This window comes from Musa acuminata, unplaced genomic scaffold, assembly GCF_036884655.1.
Source record: "Musa acuminata AAA Group cultivar baxijiao unplaced genomic scaffold, Cavendish_Baxijiao_AAA HiC_scaffold_689, whole genome shotgun sequence".
Classification (NCBI taxonomy): domain Eukaryota; kingdom Viridiplantae; phylum Streptophyta; class Magnoliopsida; order Zingiberales; family Musaceae; genus Musa; species Musa acuminata.
The window spans coordinates 12501-31920 of record NW_027020925.1 but is presented as its reverse complement, the minus strand read 5'-3'; the positions used below and the strand labels follow the sequence as shown (position 1 = coordinate 31920).

At 34.9% G+C, this 19420-nt stretch overlaps 2 protein-coding genes, 2 non-coding genes and 2 pseudogenes across 5 annotated transcripts in view; 4 read left to right on the top strand and 2 right to left on the bottom strand.

Moving 5' to 3' along the window:
* Positions 1 to 5: 5 nt before the first annotated feature.
* Positions 6 to 1380, top strand: LOC135663210 (ribulose bisphosphate carboxylase large chain-like; annotated as a pseudogene).
* Positions 1381 to 2449: 1069 nt separating this feature from the next.
* LOC135663212 (acetyl-coenzyme A carboxylase carboxyl transferase subunit beta, chloroplastic-like) lies at positions 2450 to 6000 on the top strand (annotated as a pseudogene). The gene has a single exon (XR_010508199.1). The product of XR_010508199.1 is annotated as an acetyl-coenzyme A carboxylase carboxyl transferase subunit beta, chloroplastic-like (transcript).
* Positions 6001 to 6462: 462 nt separating this feature from the next.
* Positions 6463 to 15891, top strand: LOC135663213 (cytochrome f). The gene has a single exon (XM_065176776.1). It carries the CDS (start codon positions 6894 to 6896, stop codon positions 7854 to 7856), a length of 963 nt encoding a protein of 320 aa, XP_065032848.1. The 5' UTR covers positions 6463 to 6893; the 3' UTR covers positions 7857 to 15891.
* Positions 11600 to 11673, bottom strand: TRNAW-CCA (transfer RNA tryptophan (anticodon CCA)). Its single transcript has one exon. It is a non-coding gene; the product is annotated as a tRNA-Trp (tRNA).
* TRNAP-UGG (transfer RNA proline (anticodon UGG)) lies at positions 11838 to 11911 on the bottom strand. The gene has a single exon. It is a non-coding gene; the product is annotated as a tRNA-Pro (tRNA).
* Positions 15892 to 17567: 1676 nt separating the features above from the next.
* Positions 17568 to 19420, top strand: part of LOC135663211 (photosystem II CP47 reaction center protein) — a 1950-nt gene continuing 97 nt past the window's right edge. The window contains exon 1 of the mRNA XM_065176775.1: positions 17568 to 19420. This exon is cut by the window's right edge and continues 97 nt beyond it. Coding sequence (XP_065032847.1) covers positions 17847 to 19373 — 1527 coding nt within the window. The 5' untranslated portion in view covers positions 17568 to 17846 and the 3' untranslated portion in view covers positions 19374 to 19420.

Below are 19420 nucleotides of genomic sequence, written 5' to 3'. Positions count from 1 at the left end.
GAGTTCCGCCCGAAGAAGCAGGGGCTGCGGTAGCTGCCGAATCTTCTACTGGTACATGGACACTGTGTGGACTGATGGACTTACCAGTCTTGATCGTTACAAAGGGCGATGCTACCACATCGAGGCCGTTGTTGGGGAGGAAAATCAATATATTGCTTATGTAGCTTATCCTTTAGACCTTTTTGAAGAAGGTTCTGTTACTAACATGTTTACTTCCATTGTGGGTAATGTATTTGGTTTCAAAGCCTTACGAGCTCTACGTCTGGAGGATCTGCGAATTCCCACTTCTTATTCCAAAACTTTCCAAGGCCCGCCTCACGGCATTCAGGTTGAAAGAGATAAGTTGAACAAGTATGGTCGTCCCCTATTGGGATGCACTATTAAACCAAAATTGGGATTATCTGCAAAAACTACGGTAGAGCGGTTTATGAATGTCTACGTGGTGGACTTGATTTTACCAAAGATGATGAAAACGTAAACTCACAACCATTTATGCGTTGGAGAGATCGTTTCTTATTTTGCACCGAAGCACTTTTTAAAGCGCAGGCCGAAACAGGTGAAATCAAAGGACATTACTTGAATGCTACTGCGGGTACATGTGAAGAAATGATGAAAAGGGCCATATGTGCCAGAGAATTAGGAGTTCCTATCGTAATGCATGACTACTTAACTGGTGGATTCACTGCAAATACTAGCTTGGCTCATTATTGCCGTGACAACGGCCTACTTCTTCACATCCATCGCGCAATGCATGCAGTTATTGATAGACAGAAAAATCATGGTATGCATTTCCGTGTACTAGCTAAAGCATTACGTATGTCTGGTGGAGATCATATTCACGCCGGTACAGTAGTAGGTAAACTGAAGGGGAACGTGAGATGACTTTAGGTTTCGTTGATTTATTACGTGATGATTATATCGAAAAAGACCGAAGTCGCGGTATTTTCTTCACTCAAGATTGGGTCTCTATGCCAGGTGTTCTGCCCGTGGCTTCAGGGGGTATTCATGTTTGGCATATGCCTGCTCTGACCGAAATCTTTGGGGATGATTCCGTACTACAGTTTGGCGGAGGAACTTTAGGACACCCTTGGGGAAATGCACCTGGTGCAGTAGCTAATAGGGTGGCTTTAGAGGCGTGTGTACAAGCTCGTAATGAGGGACGTGATCTTGCTCGTGAAGGTAATGAAATTATCCGTGAAGCTAGCAAATGGAGCCCTGAACTAGCCGCTGCTTGTGAAGTATGGAAAGAGATCAAATTCGAATTCGAACCAGTAGATAAGCTAGATAAAGAGAAAAAGTAAGTGTGCATAATTCAGTAATTCCTGTTTGTTCTCCTAATTGATTGCAATTAAAGTCGGCCCAATCTTTTCCTAAAAAAAAGATTGGGCCGATTGCCGAATAAAAAAAAAAAGAATGAGCATTCTATACTATGTATTTGCATATATCTTTTATATGTACAGATGTACAGATCTTACCTATATATATACAAGATAAGATCGAAGACTAAACAACTCAATACTTCTATTGTTTGTTGTTGGATCCATAGGATTGGATTAATTATGGATCCTTGGGATTGGTGGACTTTTTTATATCTCCTAGTTTCAGGCCATAGATCAAGCCAAGGGAAAGGCTCCTTTACCCATCCTATATATTGTCTTTTTCGTTCCATGTTAAAATAGAAACTTAATTATTTGATTATACGAGAACAAATTCTTTATTCTTTATTTATAGAAATAAACAACTATCTCTATTTTCGATGAGAATTTGTACATCACATGGAAGAAAGCTGTGTCTTTCTATTTTAAAATTTATAAAAGATTCTATCAATATATATTGAAGTGATACCTCGGCTTCCCACAAAGGAGAATCATTTCTTTCAATACTTACTCGTTCTTTCAATACTTACTCGTTATTAATTAACAATCCTAATGATTAGGATTAGATTCGTATGCTTAATTCTGATAAGAAATCAAATAGTGAAAGTAAATGATTATCCATCGAATGTATTGTATTTCATCAAATAGGGGGTAGAAAGACTCTATGGGAAAATGGTGGTTCCGTTCGATGTTGTCTAACGAGAAGTTAGAACATAGGTGTGGGCTAAGTAAATCTAGGTGTGGGCTAAGTAAATCAATGGATAGTCTTGATGGTATTGGACATACCAGTAGAAGTGAACAACCTATTCTAAACGATACGAAGAACGATACGAAGAAAAAGATTCCTAGTTGGAATCATAGTGGTAATTATAGTTTCACTAATGTTGATTCTTTATTTGAATCAAGGATATTTGGAGTTTGATCTCTGATGACACTTTTTTAGTTAGGGATAGTAATGGTGACAGTTACTCTGTATATTTTGATATTGAAAATCAGATTTTTGAGGTTGACAATGATAGTTCTTTCTGAGTGAACTAGAAAAAAAAACTTTCTAGTTATTCTGAGTAGGGGTCTAAGAAAAAGAATCACTACTATTATCATTACATGTATGATACTCAATCTGGTTGGAATAATCACATTAATAGTTGCATTGATAGTTATCTTCGTTTTGAAGTCAGTATTAATAGTTCTATTTCGGGTAGTACCAACAATTACAGTGACAGTTACTTTTATAACTTCATTTGTACTGAAAATAGAAATAGTAGTGAGAGCGGTAGGTCTAGTAAAAGAACTAGAAAAAATTTCAATGATTTCCATGAAGAGGTGGAATCCGATTTCCATGAAGAAGTAGAATTCCACGAAGAAGTAGAATCCGACTTCCATGAAGAAGTAGAATCCGATTTCCATGAAGAAGTAGAATTCCACGAAGAAGTAGAATCCAATGATTTCAATGAAGAAGTAGAATCTGATTTCAATGAAGAAGTGGAATCCGATTTCAATGAAGAAGTGGAATCCGATTTCAATGAAGAAGTGGAATCCGATTTCAATGAAGAAGTGGAATCCGATTTCAATGAAGAAGTAGAATTCCATGAAGAAGTAGAATTCCATGAAGAAGTAGAATCCGACTTCCATGAAGAAGTAGAATCCAATGATTTCAATATAAATCAAAAATACAAACATTTATGGGTTCAATGCGAAAATTGTTATGGATTAAATTATAAAAAATTTTTTAAGTCAAAAATGAATATTTGTGAACAGTGTGGATATCATTTGAAATGAGTAGTTCAGATAGAATTGAACTTTCGATTGATCCCGGAACTTGGGATCCTCTGGATAAAGATATGATATCTATAGACCCCATTGATTTTCGTTCAAAAGAGGAACCTTATGGAGATCGTATCGATTCTTATCAAAGAAGGACAGGTTTAGCTGATGCTATTCAAACAGGCATAGGTCAAATAAATGGTATTCCCGTAGCAATTGGCGTTATGGATTTTCAGTTTATGGGAGGTAGTATGGGATCCGTAGTAGGCGAGAAAATTACTCGTTTGATCGAGTATGCTACTAATCGATCTCTACCTGTCATTATTGTGTGTGCTTCTGGAGGAGCACGCATGCAAGAAGGAAGTTTGAGCTTGATGCAAATGGCTAAAATATCTTCTGCTTCATCTAATTATCAATCAGATAAAAAGTTATTCTATGTATCAATTCTTACATCTCCTACAACTGGTGGAGTAACAGCCAGTTTTGGTATGTTGGGGGATATCATTATTGCTGAACCTAACGCCTACATTGCATTTGCGGGTAAAAGAGTAATTGAACAAACATTAAAAAAGGTAATACCTGAAGGTTCACAAGTGTCTGAGTATTTATTCCATAAAGGTTTATTCGACCCAATAGTACCACGTAATCTTTTAAAAGGTGTTCTGGGTGAGTTATTTCAGCTCCACGGTTTCTTTCCCTTGAATCCAAGTTCAAAAATGTAAAGTATAGCACTAGATTCAGTTATTTTATTTGTAGCGAACAAGTATTTAATTCGTCGTAATCAGGTGTTTTCTTTGGTGACATAAGTTCTCCTTGTAATAAGAGACAGAGGTTTCGGATAATTTTTATTTTATATTTTATTATATTTTATTTATTATATTTTAGAATATAGAATATATAGTTTTAGAATATAGAATATATAGTTTCTATCTAGTCATTTTCTATCTAATCATATAGAATTATAGTTGATATTACTTATTACTTATAAATAAATATTATAAATAAATAATATTTATTATAATTTTTTATAATATATTTATAATATAATAATGGCTTGATATAATATAATAATGGCTTGATATTACTTATAATAGATATATCATAAGTAATAGATATATCATAAGAAGATATCTTTCTAATAGATAGAAATATTAAAACAGATAGAAATATTAAATTGAGGCACCTATTCTATGACAGATCCCAACTTACCCTCTATTTTTGTGCCTTTAGTGGGCCTAGTATTTCCGGCAATTGCAATGGTTTCCTTATTTCTTCATGTCCAAAAAAATAAGATTGTCTAGACCCAATGGGACCGAATCTTATCAATTTATTTCAACACTGGATGATAATACAGATATTTATCTCGTGTAATATGGTATGATATGTGGCTCTTTCCGAACACACAAATGAAAGAATCGTTATGCGGATATATGATATCTGCATAAATGCATGTATATGTGAATATAGCTGGTTCAAAATGGATTAGTGAATATTTTAAATAGAAAGTCAATGTATCTAACCAATTACTCTCCTAATGTTTCACATCAGAATAGTGCTAGTTGATGAAAGTTACTTCGGGATCAAGAAAGGTAAAGTCAAATTTATTTGGGTTATTCGCTCAATTCCAATCGAATGCACTGGATCTAGTATAGTATGAATTGGCGATCAGAACATATATGGATAGAACTTATAACGGGGTCTCGAAAAACGAGTAATTTTTGCTGGGCCTGTATCCTTTTTTTAGGTTCACTAGGATTCTTAGTGGTTGGAACTTCCAGTTATCTTGGTAGGAATTTGATACCCGTATTTACATCTCAGCAAATCATTTTTTTTCCACAAGGGATCGTGATGTCTTTCTACGGGATCGCGGGTCTATTCATTAGCTCGTATTTGTGGTGCACAATTTCGTGGAATGTAGGTAGCGGTTATGACCGATTCGATAGAAAAGAAGGAATAGTGTGTATTTTTCGCTGGGGATTTCCTGGAATAAATCGTCGCATCTTCCTTCGCTTCTTTATGAGAGATATCCAATCAATCAGAATAGAGGTTAAAGAGGGTCTTTATACTCGTCGTGTCCTTTATATGGAAATCAGAGGCCAAGGAGCCATTCCCTTGACTCGTACTGATGAGAATTTTACTCCACGAGAAATTGAACAAAAAGCTGCCGAATTGGCCTATTTCTTGCGCGTACCAATTGAAGTATTTTGAAACGAACTGAAGTGAAGAATAAAATGAAGAATAAATATTTTCTCAAGATGGGGGAAGGAACTTGCTAATTCCTCTTTTAATACAACTGAAGTTTCTTCATTCTTTTATACTAGAAAAAGGTCTAATCTAACTAACGAATCTAATCTAATAAGTATAGATATAAATTCATCAAACCTATCCGAACATGTATTTCGTAATACAGAATTCATCTTTTTAGGCCCAAGATTTGGAATTGATACCCTTTTCTGGTTAGACGGTGAAACATTTCGAAAGAATTAATTGATCCAGGGGGAGTTTTTTCGTCTCGAAACTCGATTCGTTACTTCAAGTGGGTTTTCGAGTATTCATCGAAAGGAACAAATGAAAATAAAATTGGTTCAAATTTGCCCAATTGAGATATCTGGAATAATATTTATTTCTTTTTTTCTCATTTTCATCCGAAAAGAACTCTTATTCTATGTCTATATTCCTTCTAAATCAAAAAAAAAATAAAATTATTACACAATAATAGGAAAGGAATAGACCCATAGGTCAATACCTTGTTATACAACTCGTGCTTCAAAGAAATATCAGATCAGATAGAGTCAACGAATGAAGCAGGTTCATTAACAATTCAATTCACAGAAAAAAAAAAATGAAAAAAAAGAAAGCATCGGCCTCCCTCCCATATCTCGCATCTATAGTATTTTTGCCCTGGTGGGTCTCTTTCTCATTTAATAAATGTCTGGAACCTTGGGTTACTAATTGGTGGAATACCAGGCAATCCGAAAATTTTTTGAATCATATTCAAGAGAAAAACGTTCTGGAAAGATTCATAGAATTAGAAGAACTATTCCTATTGGACGAAATGATAAAGGAGTACCCGGAAACGCATATACAAAAACTTCATATAGAAATACACAAGGAAACAATACAATTAGTCAAAGCACACAATGAATATGATCTCCATATCATTTTGCATTTCTCGACAAATATAATCTGTTTCGCTATTCTAAGTGGTTATTTTATTCTGAGTAATGAAGAACTCGTCATTCTTAATTCTTGGGTTCAGGAATTCCTCTATAACTTAAGTGACACAATAAAAGCTTTTTCTATTCTTTTAGTTACTGATTTATGGATCGGATTTCACTCGACCCATGGTTGGGAACTAATGATTGGTTCGGTCTACAACGATTTTGGATTGGATCATAACGATCAAATTATATCTGGTCTTGTTTCCACTTTTCCAGTTATTCTAGATACAATTGTGAAATATTGGATCTTCCTTTTTTTAAATCGTGTATCTCCTTCGCTTGTAGTAATTTATCATTCAATGAATGAATAAAGAACTCATTTGATCTTATTATATCAATCAAATCAGAATCTTTCTTCGTGTATAAAGAAAGTATTTTCAATTTGACTTAATTCTTTATACTTTTATCTGTTCAAGGTATTCGTCCTATATTCCAGTACAATTATTCCAGTACAATGACAGACTCGTGTATAGGGAACTATACTAGCTACCTATCTAATTTATTGTAGAAATTCGGGGATCAATGATTGGACATGCAAAATAAAAATACTTTTTCTTGGGTAAAGGAAGAGATGACTCGATCCATTTCTGTATCGATCATGATATATGTAATAACTCGGGCATCTATTTCAAATGCATATCCCATTTTTGCGCAGCAGGGTTATGAAAACCCGCGAGAAGCAACGGGACGAATTGTATGTGCCAATTGCCATTTAGCTAATAAACCCGTGGATATTGAAGTTCCGCAAGCTGTGCTTCCTGATACTGTATTTGAAGCAGTTGTTCGAATCCCTTATGATAAGCAACTGAAACAAGTTCTTGCTAATGGTAAAAAGGGGACTTTGAATGTGGGGGCTGTTCTCATTTTACCCGACGGATTCGAATTAGCCCCCCTTGATCGTATTTCTCCTGAGTTGAAAGAAAAGATAGGAAATCTGTCTTTTCAGAGTTATCGTCCCAACAAAAGAAATATTATTGTGATAGGTCCTGTTCCCGGTCAGAAATATAGTGAAATCGTCTTTCCCATTCTTTCCCCCGACCCTGCTACGAAGAAAGACGTTCACTTCTTAAAATATCCCATATACGTAGGTGGGAACAGAGGAAGGGGTCAGATTTATCCTGATGGTAGCAAAAGTAACAATACAGTCTATAATGCTACATCAGCAGGTATAGTAAGCAGAATAGTACGTAAAGAAAAAGGGGGATATGAAATAACCATAGTTGATGCATCGGATGGACATCAAGTGGTTGATATTATACCTCCAGGACCAGAACTTCTTGTTTCAGAGGGTGAATCCATCAAGCTTGATCAACCATTAACAAGCAATCCCAATGTGGGAGGCTTTGGTCAGGGAGATGCAGAAATAGTGCTTCAAGACCCATTACGGGTCCAAGGTCTTTTGTTCTTCTTGGCATCTGTTATTTTGGCACAAGTTTTTTTGGTTCTTAAAAAGAAACAGTTTGAAAAGGTTCAATTGTACGAAATGAATTTCTAGGTGCAGAGATTCCTTAACATCAAGTTGGTAAAAAGCGCCGAATTTTTTTTGATCCATACAATTATGTATGATCAAAAAATCTGTAAACCTTTTTGGTTGCTTTGTTTATACTTTTTTTTCGTTTTGCGGGATGTCTGGAATTCATTACTTGTATCCTATTCTTAGTAATAGACAATAGACATACAAAGAAAGAGAATACAGAGCAAGGATGGGAAAAATGAAAGAAAGAAATCCTTTTAGGAGGGATTACTAGTCTTACGAGTCTTCTATTCGACACAAGAAAAGGGCGGAAAATCCTTTTTCTTGTGTCGTCTTATATCGAAATAATAATGATTTTTTCTCCTGTTCGTCAAAGATTACCATTCCTTCTTTTCCGGGTCCACCAGAACTCTTTTGGTTAGATTCATAGGAAGTTGTGGACAAACAAAAAGAGAGAAAGGATTAGGGGAATAATTGATTGAGCAAATAGAACTTCTTCAATTAACTTAAACTTTTAACTTAGAGAAATTATTCAAGAGAAATTATTCAAACAAATTATATTATAGAGTTTTATAGAGTAAGTTCTATAGAGTAAGTTCTATTAGTAGTTTAGTATAGAAATTATTTGCAGGATGTCTCATGCGTAGAAATCTATATAATATTGTATTATTCAGAAAATCCATTGATTACTCTTTTCTTGTTTCTTCATAAGAGTTAATATTATGGAGGAAAGGAAGAACAGAGACTATGAATCAATCAATAGATTCAATTCTTCAAAAACATTATTAAGAAACAAAAGAATAGAGTGGTTTGAAACATCAGAGCAAAGGATCCGTTTTGTCATTTCATTTCTACGAATATAATATTTTGATTATGTTGACTGGCCAATTTGTATGTTATGGAATAGATCATAATCTTCCTATAAGAGTAAGAAAAGAACTCAACGGGACCTTATCGCTCTAATTAGACAAAGGAGGGTAAGGTCCCGTTGAGTTCTTTTCTTACTCTTTCATGTCTACAATCCGGTTTATCCGATTACTAGAGAGATGAACCCAACCCAGAATATGAACCGTAAAAGAAAACACCTATTAAACCGATCACAGGAATACCAGTTACAGTACCAACCAGCCAAAGAGGAATCCTTCCAGTAGTATCGGCCATTTCCCCTACTTTCCTCCACATTTTCTCAAATGGTCGTGCTAGAGACAAAAACAGTCATGGATAATTATGAGGATGGTATCTTTCCGAATGGGATAAGAGAATTCCTACTATTCTCTTTCTTTCTTTCAATTGAAGAAATAATTGGAAAATAAAACAGCAAGTACAAAAATGAGTAATAAACCCCAGTATAGACTGGTACGATTCAATTCAACATTTTGTTCATTCGGGTTTGATTGTGTCATAGCTCTATAATTCAAATTAGGTTTATCGTTGGATGAACTGCATTGCTGATATTGACCCCAAAAAAGAAACGGTAGGTACAGCTAGTCCGTGAACAGCCAACCATCGCACTGTAAAAATTGGATAGGTTCGATCTATGGTCATTGGGGGCCTCCTAAAAGGATTTACTAAATTCATCAAGTTGTTCCAAAGAATCAAAACGGCCGGTTATCAATGGAATACCTTGTCGGCTCTCTGTGAAATACTCGTTTGGCCGAGGACTTCCAAACACGTCGTAAGCTAAACCCGTACTGACGAATAACCAACCCGCAATGAATAGGGAAGGTATAGTAATGCTATGAATGACCCAGTATCGAATACTGGTAATAATATCAGCAAAAGAACGTTCTCCCGTGCTTCCAGACATTCTGAGCTCCACAAATTTTTGTACATTCAAAAAAGGGAATCGATTCCTTGAAAGATGGGATCAGTAAATGGAAAACTACTGATATTGCATCTTTGTGAGATCGTCAATTTTGTACCAAAGGTTTATTTCAAGTATACCGAATCAGTATAGCTATCCTTCCTCTGGCACAGCAACGCAGTCTCGATCGGTACCGAAATGCTACATAATTCTTTTCTTCTTTTTTTGTTCCTTGTCTATGCATAACTCTATGTTATTCAATAGATCAATAGAAAATTACTCAAATTCCTTATAAGATTTCCATTATTGGATTCATAATAGAAAGTAAAGATCTTGGAAAAGCGTGAATCGATGGTTTCTAATAATTTATGAAGCATATTATAATATTCACACAATTCAATTATATGTATGCGAAATCTATAATAAACCCATTTTTTGGTTAAAAGTTTTTTTGTTCAAATCTTTTTATTTCAAGTAATTGGTTGGTCGTATAATACAATAAATATACTGTAATACAAAATACAATAGTATATACTATATTAGTGAAAGAAACAGAACATGAAAGAAACAGAACCCAGTTGGAACAATCCATATTCGTGATGCAACCGTTATTGTATTAGATCCAAAACAAAGGTTCTTTCTTGACCAAACTAGAAGTATGGAACTCCATGATATGGAAAGACAGAATATAGAATCTAAAAGGATAATGGAAGTTGTTCGTCTTTGAATCGAGTTGGACCTGAAAAAAAAGAATAAAAATATAAAAATGAAAAATAGAGTAAAGGTTTTATTTTTTTCGATAGATCGTGGGACACCTTTTTCTTTTCATTCGAAATATTATGTTATGGGCAATTAAGCAACCTATTACTGTACTGAGTCCAATGAGTTAAAATAAATAAAAGGTAAATAGTATCAGGCCGTTCGTTCCAAAAAGGATTAGATCCTATTGAAATAGAAAGGAAATGATTAAAATGGAATTTTCAAATCCAATTCTTTTATTCCAAAATTACTTAAATTACTTATATTTTATTTAATATTTTATTTAATATTTAAGTATAAGTCCATAAGTAATTTAAGTTTTGAATGAAGTTACACGGCACAGTTCTTAATTACTATTACTTTTACTTATACTTTATATTTTACTTACTTTTACTATTACTTTATTCAACTCACAAATACTTTATTCAACTCACAAATTCCACAATGAATCTGTTGATTCCGAATCATAGGATCGGTCAATGTCACAGCAGATGAATCGAATTTTTCTACCTATGTCACTCTTAGTTAGTCTTATCTATAATGACTGATGAATCCAGAATTTTCAATTGGAACTAAACTAATTCTGTCAATTGATTTTTTCTTGCCGTCGTATTTTGTAAAAATTGAAACTTAGGTAAGTGTTTTATCAACATATGTAGCAAAAGAACATATCTAATTTAGCTCTTTCATGCTTACTATAACTAGTTATTTCGGTTTTCTACTGGCTGCTTTAACTATAACCTCAGCTCTATTCATTGGTTTGAACAAGATACGACTTATTTGAAATGAATTGAATGAAAAATTGATAAAAACGAATATTTCTCTGAGATTCCGGGTATTCTATGGTTCTTTCTCACATCAATTGCCAATTCTTGGTCATTGAGATTCACGGATAATTCAGATTAATATTTAGGGATAGATCTTACCTTTCTTTTTATCCCCTTAAACAAACCGAAATGATTGAAGTTTTTCTATTTGGAATCGTCTTAGGTCTAATTCCTATTACTTTAGCAGGATTATTCGTAACCGCATATTTACAATATAGACGTGGTGATCAGTTGGACCTTTGATTGAGTAATATTTCTTTCTTTTTTTGATTGACCTCCTGCAGGAAGGAGGTCAAATTCAAGTTACAATTCAACTTTTTGTTTTGTTAAATTATTAATTATTTTATTGTGATTCGACATCAAATAAACCGAATCACGCTCTGTAGGATTTGAACCTACGACATCGGGTTTTGGAGACCCGCGTTCTACCGAACTGAACTAAGAGCGCTTTCTTATCCTTATGACAGGAGATACGACTGTACTGTAAAGAAAAGTAATTTTTCTACCCCCAATACGTCTTGCATACATATAGTATGCAAGACCGGAAGATTATGTCCAATTTTAATCGATCTCAATGAATCCCTCGTTACTGCCCATGGGAGAAGTAATAGGTAGGGATGACAGGATTTGAACCCGTGACATTTTGTACCCAAAACAAACGCGCTACCAAGCTGCGCTACATCCCTTTTCAAAATTGTTGTACAGTTTCATTGTACAAAATCCCTGTCTTGTTTTCCATATCGTCATTTTCTCCTCCATCTATATACAATTTTCTTGTCATTTCTTCTTTTTGGTTTCATATAATAAAAGAATTATATACATCTGAAACCTAACGTATAAAAAAGTTAATATTTATCAGTAATGCTCAGGAACAAGGGATTAGATTTTTTTTCTTTTACAAAAAAAGAAAAAAATCTATTGCTTCATTGTACATATCTATTTTAGTTAGGAATCCTGTTTAGTTAGGAATTCCGTGTAAAAAAATACAAATGATCTTGAACTACAGCATCTGACCATATATGTATTACAATCCATAATAGAAGGAGGATTTTCAATGCGAGATATAAAAACATATCTCTCCGTGGCACCTGTGCTAAGTACTCTATGGTTTGGGTCTTTAGCAGGCCTATTGATAGAAATTAATCGGTTATTTCCGGATGCCTTGTCATTCCCCTTTTTTTAATTCTAGTTATTGATTGATATGCGAAGAAATGAAGAAAATTAGAGATACAATTCCACGTGACTAAAATTTCGAATTTCGCCCCTATTTTTTCAGTTCTTTAGGATAGGAAGGAAAAGAAAAAAGTGTATTGAACCTCAGCAAAAATGTGGTAGATCGAAGATCGAATTTTGGAGAACAGAAATGAAAATGTGGATCCAGTCTACGGCGAGTTCCACGAAATCATAGCATAGAAAGAAGATATTTAACTTAAATAATAAATAAAATAAATATTAATAAAATATTGAGATTTAGGATAGGAACAATTGAGAGTTAGAAAGAAATTGTATTATTTAATTATTACTCCATTAAATTATTACTTTATTATTCTAGTAAAATTGTTACTCCATTAATATAATATTAATTATCATTATATAATGAAATGATAATTGCAACGAAATACTTAGAAATTCCATTTCTAGTTAGTAACTTCTATCGATTTTTTTTGTTCTTTTCTTCTTCTTCAGCTCGGATCGAAAATAGAAGAGTTAAGCCGATCCAAAATTCAAAGGAGGTTCATGGCCAAGGGTAAAGATGTCAGAGTCATAGTTATTTTGGAATGTACCAGTTGTGCCCGAAATGATGTCAATAAAGAATCGCCAGGTATTTCTAGATATATTACTCAAAAGAATCGACACAATACGCCTGGTCGATTAGAATTGAGAAAATTTTGTCGCTATTGTAACAAGCATACGATTCATGGAGAAATAAAGAAATAGATCGAACAGAACGCGTGTGCGCTCTCGCCAAGGAAGAGGAAGAACTTAACATATATTTAGAAGAACTTAACATATATTTAACATACTTAACATATATTTAACATATATAATATACATAATGTATAATATACATAATGTATAAGATATATAATATACATAATGTATACAAATCAAAGCCTATTTTGGTCGGATCTGAACTGAAGTGAATAAAGAAATAGAATTTTAGAAATAAGGAATAAACCATGGATAAATCCAAGCAATCTTTTCGTAAATCCAAGCGATCTTTTCGTAGGCGTTTGCCCCCAATTGGATCGGGGGATCGAATCGATTATAGAAACATGAGTTTAATTAGTCGATTTATTAGTGAACAAGGAAAAATATTATCTAGGCGGGTGAATAGATTGACTTTGAAACAACAACGATTAATTACTATTGCTATAAAGCAAGCCCGTATTTTATCTTTGTTACCTTTTCTTAATAATGAGAAACAATTTGAGAGAGCCGAGTCGATCCCCAGAACTACTGGTCCTAGAACCAAAAATAAATAGACATACTCTTCAATTGACTCAAAACTCCAATTGTAACTCAAGCTCAGATTGATGTTTTGTTCGAAAAGGCCTAGAATCTAGAGCGGGTTCCTGTGTTATAAGAAACAAAAAATGGAGAAAATTTTTTTTATTGAAACATATTCGTTCATTCCTATTACTATCTTAATTTCTTTTTATTCTATTTTCCCGGAGTTCCTTCTCCGGGGAATTCTGTTTCAATCATTCCTGTACTGTATATTACTTTAGAATCTACTTTATTTGATGATCTTGTTGGAAATCATGTAAAGACAATTCTTATTTGATATAGCTATTTGTGCAGGTATTTTACGATTAAGAAGCAATTGCTTCTTGTACAGATTGTGTATTAATCTACTATAACTATACAATACCTTATTATCACGAGTTACTGCATTTATCCGAGTGATCCACAAACGACGAAAATCCCTCTTTTGCCTGCCTCTATCTCGATGAGAGGAAGCCAAAGCTCTCATTTTCTGTTGAGTAATCGTTCGAGTAAGTCTTGAATGAGCTCCTCTAGAGGTTGATGCAAATAAACGAATTTTTGTTCGACGTCTCCGAGCTGTATATCCCCGTCTAACTCTGGTCATTGAATCAAATTAAACCTTAATGAATAACTAATTGATTTCGATTCTTTCAGTCATCCTTTTCCCCTCTCACGGTCGATTAATAACAAAACGGATTATTCCGATATATAAAATATAAATTCCAATGGCTTTTGCTACTATAACCTTCCTGACCACAATTTTTTATTCCGTCCAGGCATTTCACCTGCAAATAAGAAATTATAATGATACTCAAAAAAAATAGTGGGTTCCATCGTTTCTATGGTTACTTCTTAAACGGTGAGGTCCTCTCTATACACCGGAGCCTCTTCTTTCATTTAACCAAATGGTATTGTGAACTTGTATAGTTCACACTCTTTGGCTCTACCCATCAATTATAGAGTAATAACTCTTTTCACACTAAGAGTTATCTATACAGTGACGGCATTTAATTAGGAAAGTTGGCTAGGTAGCTGACCCTCTTAGTCCGCTCTTTTAACAATAGGCGCATAATCTTTTTGCTTCTTATAATACTATTTCCTCCGCTTAATGGATAACTATTTGCTACCAATGGGGAATTGCTTTTCATCTCAAATCTAGGTGATTGGATTTGCACCAATGGAAACCATAAATTCCATACACAATATAGGTATATGATAGATCTTTTCCATTTACCCTATTCATTGGTACCGGTCATTGACACTGGAAAAATTGTCTCATTTGTTCGAACTCATGATCTGAACGAGTCGCACATACACCCTAGTACATGTTCCTCGACGCTGAGGACATCCTCTAAGAGCGGGAGATTTCGTAACATTTCTTATCGGCTGTCTTGCGTTTCTAATAAGTTGTTTAATAGTTGGCATGTCGTATATATATATATGTATATATAGAATTAGAATGGAATGGGTTGGTTTAGATCGATCTTAACCTGATGATTGGATTGATGATTATGAATTTTTTCTATTCAATACCAAATCACAGAAAATTCGAATTATGGTTTGAAATGGATTTACACGAAATCCCCGGTATTTTCATTTTCGACCGCTACGAGATCAACAATGCCATGAGCTTGGGCTTCTGTTGCTGACATAAAAACATCCCTTTCCATGTCTTCGGATACAACCCATAAAGGCTTGCCCGTTCTTTGTACATAAACCTTTGTGAGGGTTTCACGAAGTTTCAGTAGTTCTTCCATTTCCAGGACAAATTCCCCTGTTCGTGATTCATAAAAAGAACTAGCAGGTTGATGAATCATGACCCTAAATATATTGATATTGATATAACATCATGAACGGTTCCTCTATCTCGTATGATTGGGCTAATGTAAGGGATAAAAAAAAAATAACAAGAAGAAATTGAACAACCGTACAGGCATCTTCTGTGCGTTGCATACGGCTCCGCAATGGAATTTACTTTTTTCTTCTCTTCTATTCTATCTAAGAAAGAAAGAGAATCCATCTGATTCAGATCGTTGAATGATCCATTTACCACCCTTCCTTTCGTAGGAGTCAAAAATACTATGATGGTTCTGTTGCTTTATATATTTATCTCGTCTGTGATTTAGCAATCCCAAAGTGCCTTTCTGATACGATCAAATAAGGAAAACTGATCTTTTTTTTTTTCATTTTCGTACTCTTCCATAACATAAATATCAGAAAGAAACTTCTGGTGTGGAAGAAAAATGGTTTGTGACGCTGAAATGTACCCCCGACACATAAAATCAACAAATCGGAAATAACCTTTGTTTCATACTACTATCTCGATACAAAATCTCATGTTATGAAAAAACAATAATGGTTTGTTCATATCGAACTCGAAGTGCCATGCTATTATTACTTATTATTCATATTCAATATGGCGAAGGCATAGTCTTTCTTTTTTTTTTCAAATAAAAACTCATTGGCGCCAAGCGTGAGGGAATGCTAGACGTTTGGTAATTTCTCCTCCGATCAGAATGAAAGATCCCATAGAAGCGGCTAACCCCATGCATATTGTATGCACATCGGGTGGCACAAATTGCATAGTATCATAAATAGCTATTCCTGATACTACCCATACCGCCGGGAGAGTTTATAAACAAAAAAAGATCCCTAGTATTATCTTCTATACTGAGATATACCATGAGACCAACAATTTGATTTGAGATCTCGCTATTAACCTCTTGACCTAAAAAAAGTAATCTTTCTCGATGAAGTCGGTTGATTAGGACAAAATTGGTTCCTTTAGGAACTGTACGTGCACCTTTGGATGCATACGGTTCAAAAAAATTGCGAAAAAAGAATCAATGTGTCGATTCCAGTTCTATTTTTTTTTTTTTTTTTTCTGTAATAGGTTTTTGTTTTTCTAATAAAGCTTCCATTTTTAAAAAGACATGAGATGAGTTTTGGCTTCCTTACCTATAAAAAAAGAATTTACTGAACTTATTGAAATTGAACAAATCTCTCTCATTGATGTATTGTTTCATCGACATTCAAATCACGATGTAATTTTCTTGTTTCTGAATGGGCCTTTTCAATTCTTTTAGGTTCATGTTCTACTCCGGGAAAAGATCTGTCCGAATTCCATTTGCACATATAGGGCAAATGGTCTCAGTACCACTTCTTTTTGTTACGACTTTTTTTTTTCAATTCGTTTCATGCCTTTCCCCAATCATTCGATGTACTCATCATACTATTCCGTTGGTTATTGGTTGGACGTTTGAAATCACTCCTATAATAAGGATAAGAATCGTTTATGATACAAGCGGTAATCATACATTACATGGATTACCAATTTGGTATTTTCTGAACGGAGCCTGGATACTTTATTACTTTATTTTATCTGGATACTTTATTACTTTATTTTATTTTTATTTTTCCAAGTCAACCATAAATTCTCCTAATTGATCCTCAAAATAAATAAATTGATCTAATTGCACTTCACGCTCCGAATGATTGATGGTTCACTCAATACAATATTTCTTAGGCGAAACAGAGGATATTTCGATCGAGGGAGAGAACGGGTAAATTCCATATAACCCAATATGTCTGACAAGTCGCACTATAAGTCAACCCAAACTGCATCTTCCTCTCCAGGACTCCGAAAAGGTACTTTTGGAACACCAACGGGCATTAAATTAAAGAAAAAATTGAGTACTATACTTCACTTTAATGTGGAAACATAACAATGGCTTTATCGTCTTCATCCCTTTTTCTGTTTATTGTATTTTATACATAGATTTTTATACATAAATTGGAAGGTTTATTTTATAGAGTAAGACAGAATGAATAAAGAAAAATTTTAACTAACGGATCAATCGTTGGAGTAATAAACAAGTATCTATGCATTCGTTTCCCGAAAGTAGAACTAATCCTCCCATTGCGTATTGGTACTTATCGGGTATAGAATAGATCTGCTTCTCTTTGTTCTTACGAACAGAATTGTTCCATTATTTTCAATGGAACGGAATAAAAATTAACCCTTTCTCATACGGAATCTACTGAAAAGGTTAGATACATAGTATAGTCTTTTCCAATGCGATAAAATAAAGTGACATAGTGTCTATTTTTCTTTGATAAAGGGGTATTTCCATGGGTTTGCCTTGGTATCGTGTTCATACTGTCGTATTGAATGATCCCGGTCGATTGCTTTCTGTCCATATAATGCATACAGCCCTAGTTGCTGGTTGGGCCGGTTCGATGGCTTTATACGAATTAGCGGTTTTTGATCCCTCTGACCCCGCTCTTGATCCAATGTGGAGACAAGGTATGTTCGTTATACCCTTCATGACTCGTTTAGGAATAACCAATTCGTGGGGTGGTTGGAGTATTTCAGGAGGAACTGTAACGAATCCCGGTATTTGGAGTTATGAAGGTGTGGCAGGGGCACATATTGTGTTTTCTGGCTTGTGCTTCTTGGCAGCTATCTGGCATTGGGTGTATTGGGACCTAGAAATATTCTGTGATGAACGTACGGGCAAACCATCTTTGGATTTGCCTAAGATCTTTGGAATTCATTTATTTCTCTCAGGGTTGGCTTGCTTTGGCTTTGGCGCATTTCATGTAACAGGTTTGTATGGTCCTGGAATATGGGTGTCCGATCCTTATGGACTAACTGGAAAAGTACAACCCGTAAGTCCAGCGTGGGGCGCAGAAGGCTTTGATCCTTTTGTTCCCGGAGGAATAGCCTCTCATCATATTGCAGCGGGTACATTGGGCATATTAGCAGGCTTATTCCATCTTAGTGTCCGTCCGCCTCAACGTCTATACAAAGGATTACGTATGGGCAATATTGAAACTGTACTTTCCAGTAGTATCGCTGCTGTTTTTTTTGCAGCTTTCGTTGTTGCTGGAACTATGTGGTATGGTTCAGCAACTACCCCAATCGAATTATTTGGTCCCACTCGTTATCAGTGGGATCAGGGATACTTTCAGCAAGAAATATATCGAAGAGTTAGCGCCGGACTAGCCCAAAATCTGAGTTTATCGGAAGCTTGGTCTAAAATTCCCGAAAAATTAGCTTTTTATGATTACATTGGTAATAATCCAGCAAAAGGGGGATTATTCAGAGCAGGGTCAATGGACAACGGGGATGGAATAGCTGTTGGGTGGTTAGGACACCCCGTCTTTAGAGATAAAGAAGGGCGCGAGCTTTTTGTACGTCGTATGCCTACCTTTTTTGAAACATTTCCGGTAGTTTTGGTAGATGGAGACGGAATTGTTAGAGCCGATGTTCCTTTTAGAAGGGCAGAATCAAAGTATAGTGTTGAACAAGTAGGTGTAACTGTTGAGTTCTATGGTGGCGAACTCAATGGAGTCAGTTATAGTGATCCTGCGACTGTAAAAAAATATGCTAGACGTGCCCAATTAGGTGAAATTTTTGAATTAGATCGGGCTACTTTGAAATCTGATGGCGTTTTTCGTAGCAGTCCAAGGGGTTGGTTCACTTTTGGCCATGCTACGTTTGCTTTGCTCTTCTTTTTCGGACACATTTGGCATGGCGCTAGAACCTTGTTCAGAGATGTTTTTGCTGGCATTGATCCAGATTTGGATGCTCAAGTGGAATTTGGAGCATTCCAAAAACTTGGGGATCCAACTACAAAGAGACAAGTAGTCTGATACAACATTGCTCTGGTATCTTTCGCCTCTTTTTTTGATTTGACATA